The sequence below is a fragment of the Tupaia chinensis genome, unplaced genomic scaffold, assembly GCF_000334495.1.
Source record: "Tupaia chinensis unplaced genomic scaffold, TupChi_1.0 Scaffold000567_1, whole genome shotgun sequence".
NCBI classification, from domain to species: domain Eukaryota; kingdom Metazoa; phylum Chordata; class Mammalia; order Scandentia; family Tupaiidae; genus Tupaia; species Tupaia belangeri.
The window spans coordinates 97,847-103,562 of NW_006160080.1; the positions used below are offsets into that span (position 1 = coordinate 97,847).

The 5,716-nt window shown below is 41.7% G+C and overlaps 1 protein-coding gene across 3 annotated transcripts in view; it reads left to right on the top strand.

Moving 5' to 3' along the window:
* The window catches only part of CA5B (carbonic anhydrase 5B), a 53,507-nt gene that overhangs the window by 25,336 nt on the left and 22,455 nt on the right, over positions 1–5,716 (top strand). For all 3 annotated transcript variants that reach the window (XM_006157948.3, XM_027775454.1, XM_027775455.1), the window contains one exon: positions 1,930–2,127. In XM_006157948.3, the coding sequence (XP_006158010.1) occupies positions 1,930–2,127 (198 nt within the window). The remainder of the gene's footprint in view (positions 1–1,929; positions 2,128–5,716) is intronic.

Genomic DNA, 5,716 nt, shown 5'->3' on the forward strand with positions numbered 1-5,716 from the left:
ACAACCAAAATGTCTTCTCACATTGCCAAATGTCCTTTGGGGAACTGAATTGCTCCTGCAGTTGAGAACCACTGGTCTAGATGCCCCCAGGAGAGCTCTACACCTGTACTAGTGGAGACTTTGGCAAACAAACAACAAAACAAAGCTAAGATCTTGACTTCCAGTTTTGGACAACTACTGAAGGAAGAGGACTGTCTCTGGTAAGAGTAAAACAGAGGCAAGTTTCTGGTTTTTTTCTTATGGAAATAAGAGGATGACCCTGCTATTCATGGGGAATTTGCCTCAGTCAAATCCTTAGACTTATTCTGAGCCAGAGGGTGAGGTAGACAGAGTAGTTGGAAATGACTCTCTGGATTCCTGTGTTCCTAGATTTCCCATTGGTCTTGCTTTTACCCATCCTCATCCTCATTTTTCTAAAGGGCAGAGAAGCAGACCAGCCTGAGCCGCCCCACACGGGTTCTAGTCCTCACACATAGATGCTGCCACAGGGCTATTGTGTTCTCAGGAAGTCAGCTGGTATTTTCCAGGGACACCCTGCACAGACCTGGTGCTTGCTTGACTCTAGAGAAGGAAATCAGCATCGGTGAGGTCATCAGTGCCTCTGTGGGACAAACCATGTGTACACCTTAGTAGGTCATGTCCACAGTCATGTGACAGGAAGACTGCCAACTCGAGGGACCTTAGCAGCGCTACTATTCTACCCGGGTGGGGCGGAGTGGCTGCCTAGTCCTCACAGTTGGCTTACCTGGAGGTGAACTTGGCATGCACGCTATAAATTGTGTGAGCATGTTTCTACCAGCGAGCCTGAGGAAAACTGACAATGCTTGATTGAAGGTTTGCTTTCCAAAACTTCCTTCCCTACTTCCTCTGTTGAAAATAAGTTTGGGGCCAGCAGGTGGCATGGAGGTTAAGGTGGTTGGATCCCACATGGCTGACTGAGCCATCCAAATCCCTCATGGACCCTGCAGCTTGAAAAACACACTAGCGGGACCAGCAGACAGCATAGTGGTTATGTTGCTGGACTCCCACATGGCCAACCATAGTTTGAGTCCTGGACCTGGTCGCTTGAAACTTATGCTGGGCACATGTGCATGCATGCCCAAGATCCCAGGAGGAGAATGTAGGATAAGGGATTACAGCATGGGCATCCCCCCTGGAGGGTGATCTCTCACTTTCTCTCTCACTGTGTCTTTCTCTGTCTCTCTCCAGTGAGCACACATACCCTAAGGCAAAAATCTCTAAAAAAAAAAGAATAAAGAAAAATACAGCAGACATGAGAACATGTGTGCCCAAAATCCAAAGAAAAGAATGGAAGAGAATGTGTGACAGGGTAGCCATTCCACCTGGAGGTGATTTCTTATTCCCCCCACCTCTCTGTGTATGTGTCTCTCTTGAGAAAGTGCACACACACTATAGCAAAACTTAAAAACAAAACAAAACAAAAATAAAAAGTCCAGCGACATAGCCATTACGCTAACTGCTGGTTCCCCAACTTTCTGTCTCTCTTTCTCTCTCTCCCCCGCTCTCCAGTGAGTGCACACATTCTATAGCAAATTGGGAAGAAAATAAAAGCTGATTCAGGGGCTAGGGCCCAGGAAATTGTCAATGAGAAAAGAAACCCAGTTGTGAATACCGTGTTTTGACATGACACTAATCTCCCCGCATGTTGCTGTTATCAGGGTTTAAGTGAAATTGCAGGCAGACCCAGACGTGTTTGTTCTGCAAGACGGCAGAATGCTGTCCTCAGTGAGGTGCTCTCTGACCTGCCTTTATCCTCTGCTTTAGCCAACTGATTAAGGCCCTAAGTGGCTAATCCCTAAGCCTTTTAGTTTCCATTAGCCTTGGCAGGTTCTCCAGAGTGGGATTGCCTCGTGTGTGATGCTAGCTAGAATGTGGTGTTAATAATGGCCCCTGTCTGCTTCCTTCTAGTTCATCCACTCTGGGAACGCGTGGACCTTGTTCCGGGGGGTGATCGGCAATCGCCCATCAACATCCGGTGGAGAGACAGTGTCTATGATCCTGGCTTAAAACCACTCACCATCTCTTATGACCCGACAACCTGCCTCCACATCTGGAATAATGGGTACTCTTTCCTTGTGGAATTTGAAGATTCTGCAGATAAATCAGGTGAGGGCAAGCTCTGGTGGTCTCATCTGTAGGTGAAAAATCAGGGTCATGTCAGCATAGGACACATGGAGCTCTCTCCTGGGTAGTATGGATGTCTTTGTTTACAGCAACATGGAACTCATGGACTTACTCTCTAAATGCATGGAGAAAGTCCCTTCTAGTTTTAAATACACATTTTTTTCTAACTAATATATGTAGTATTTTAAATTAATAAATACATATACCTCCATGTATAGATTCTACAATTGGTATGAAATTAAAACTTTGCCAGAAGTTTATTTTGTGTGTCTTGAATCTATATTCCCCTTCTGCTTGCTGACTTCACAAGAACTTTTATATTGAATAATACTGTTTAATTGGATTTAATTTATTGGATCACAATATATTTGAAATGGGTAAAAAGCAATAGTCACATCTATGCGAGGTTACAGTCTCAACAATTAGTTAAGACTAGTTGTAAAATAGGAAAATGGGACAGGCAGGTGGCATGGTGGTTAAGGACTCCCACATGGCCAACTGCATTATGAGTCCTGGACCTGGCAGCTTGGAAATCATGCCAGGCACGTGTATGTATATGCACCCCAAATCCCAGGAGGAGAATGAAGAAGAAGGGATTGCAGCATGGCCATCTCCCCTTGGGGGTGATGATTTCTTACTTTCCCTCTCTCTGTCTTTCTTCAGCAACTGTACATGCCCTATGGCAAAAACCTAAAAAAAAAAAAAAAAAGTAGTGATAGGAAAGTGGAAACTCATGTTCTGTTAATTTTGTTAAATTAACAATGTTACCTAGCTTAAAAGAAACACAATTTTAAAAGGCTTTTTAAATTCAAGTATTATATTTGCTCTTGAAGCTTTTCTTTTTTTTTTTTCAACTTACCAAGATACAAACTGACATGATATGTATGATTTCAAAATTTGCCTGAAACTTTTGGTGGCTTTAGAAGACAAAATGTAATTAATTCTATGCAGGTTTCTATTTTCCATTTGTTAAAAACAAATTTTAATTGCATCAAGTAGTTCTAATTAGTTTGAACTAATTGCTTTTTGAAATAGTTTATCTAAAGTAGTGGTTTCGTATGGTGGCAGTTTTGAAATTCTCTTCCTCATGCCTTTTGGGGACATTTAACAACATGTAGAGGCATTTTTGGTTGTCACAACTAGAAAGCAGGAAGGAATGCTATCTGAGTCTAGTAGGTACAGGCCAGGGATGCTGCTAAAGAGTCTATGGTGCACATGGGACCAGCAGATAGTGTAATGGTTATGTCGCTGGACTCCCATGTAGTCGACCATGGTTCAAGTCCCGGACCTGGTGGCTTAAAATTCACTCCAGAAACAAGTGCATACATGCCCAACATCCTGAGAGAAGAATAGAGGAGAAGGGACTGTGGGGTAGCTATCCCCCCCAGGGGGTGATTTCTCGCTTTCTGTCTTCCTGTCTCTCTCTCCGGTGAGCACATAGCAAAAATCTCTCTCACCAAAAAAAAAAAAAAAGAATCTATGGTGCACAGAACAACATTAACAAAGAGTTATCCAGACTCTAAAATCAATAGCGCTGAAGTGCAGAGATCCTAACCTATGGGAAATTTGTTTTCAGTATATGAGGAAATGCGTCTGTCAATGTGATAATGAATTAATTAAAAAGTATAAGTGAAAGCATGGATAGTACTCTTCACTCTTATCTTTATCCTGGCTCTAGGATTCTCAACTGTATGTTTGTTTGCTTTTCCTATAGATACTCTGATACTTGGACATGGCCCTCTGGCCTAACTGCAAACAGACTGCTCCTCCAATGGGCTAAATCTCTCTCTGGTTCTCATCCCTTTGACATAATTCTCTGCTCTGATTCATTCAAGTCTGTCCTTAACTTGGTATCTCCATGTCTCCCATTTTCCTCTTTCTCCTCCATGGTATGACACAGCCCCCAAACCCTGCACATCTTACCTCTCTCAGACTAAGAGGAATTTTCTCCTTTTCCTCCCAGGTTCATGGGCACCTTTCTTAGTTTTTCTAAACTCTGGAGTGTACCCTCATCTCATCTGGAAGTCCACAATATTACATTGTATATAAGGATTCTAGAACTCTCCAAAACAAGCTAAATGCCTGTGTTCCAGGTGGCTGTCTACCTGCCTCCCTTAGTGCTCTATAATATTATCCCTGCCAGAGCTAAACTAATGGGTTGACCCAACCTACAGAGCACCAGTTCATATACAAACTGTGAATGAAGAGCAATCCCTTCAAGTCTCATTCCCATCTAGATCCCTGACAGCCTTCTTTCCTTCCCTCTTAAGATCTCAGCTGTTGGTGACCTTTCTAAAGCTCTTGACAGTCTAGGAACTATGAGTTGCTGATAGGTCATTGCTTCATTGAGTTGGAAATCTTAGGAAGTTCTGTAGTTGTTTATTTTAACCAAGTGCATTAAGTCCAAGAAACTTCAAGACAAATATTAGGTTGCTGGAAAAGTCAGGATGCATTTTTGCATCGAAATATATGTCATGACTTTTCAGATGACTCAATAGATGTTTGTTTTATTTTTTGAATGTCTATTTTGTTTTTGAACAATATATTCAAGAATTCTCATTCACCCATTTGCATGGGTAATTTCAGATAGAAAAAAAAAACGACCTACTTTTTCATTATAATAGCTCTTTAGATACCTACAAACTCAACTGACCAAATCACCCCTTGATCCTACCTTCCCTAGGTTAATCAGTCTCACACTGATTTTATAAGATATTCAAGAAAAACTGTAGTGGTTTCTAACTTTTTACTTGCTTGATCAGGAAGAACTAAAACTGAAAGTCTTTTTTCATTATGCTTTAATAATTATTTTCTTTAAGATATTATCTATCTTTAATAATTACCTAATTTTATCTGTCTCTCTTTTTTCCATATTGTAGTGGCTACCTCTTATTTCCTGCTTTTTTTTCACTATTATTTCTCCATGGTTTTGCAAAATAATCAATAGCATCCGAAGAGAAAAACAAGAGTGAGTGAACATTTAAAATATTAAGAAAAAGTTGGGACTAGCAGTTAGCGTAATGGCTATGTTGCTGGACTCCCATGTAGTCCCGGACCTGGTGGCTTAAACTCACGCCGGGCACATGTGCGTGCGTGCCCAAGATCCCGAGAGGAGAATGGAGGAGAAGGGATTGCGGCGTGGCCATCCCCCCGGGGGTGGGGGTGATTTCTCGCTTTCTGTCTCTCTGTCTCTCTCTGTCTGGCTGGCGAGCGCACGTGCCCTATAGCAAAAAAACTCTCCAAAAAAAGAAAGTAAAAAAAAATTAAGAAAAAGTAAAAGATAGCAAAGACATTCTAGAAACAAAGGCAAGAAAGAATTCCAAAAATGTAAGGATCTAATAAATATCTATTTCTATATAATTCCAAACAAAAACCAAATCATATGAAATCCTGTTACAATGTGCTTTATGAAGAAGATCTAGAATAAGGCCAGCTCTGTAGCCTAGTGTTTAAGGGAATCAGATCCCACATGGCTGACCACAGTTCAAATCCCAGCTCAGAAAGCTTGAAAAACACACTGTGTGTGTGTGTGTGTGTGTGTGTGTGTGTGTGTGTGTGTGTGTGCGCGCCC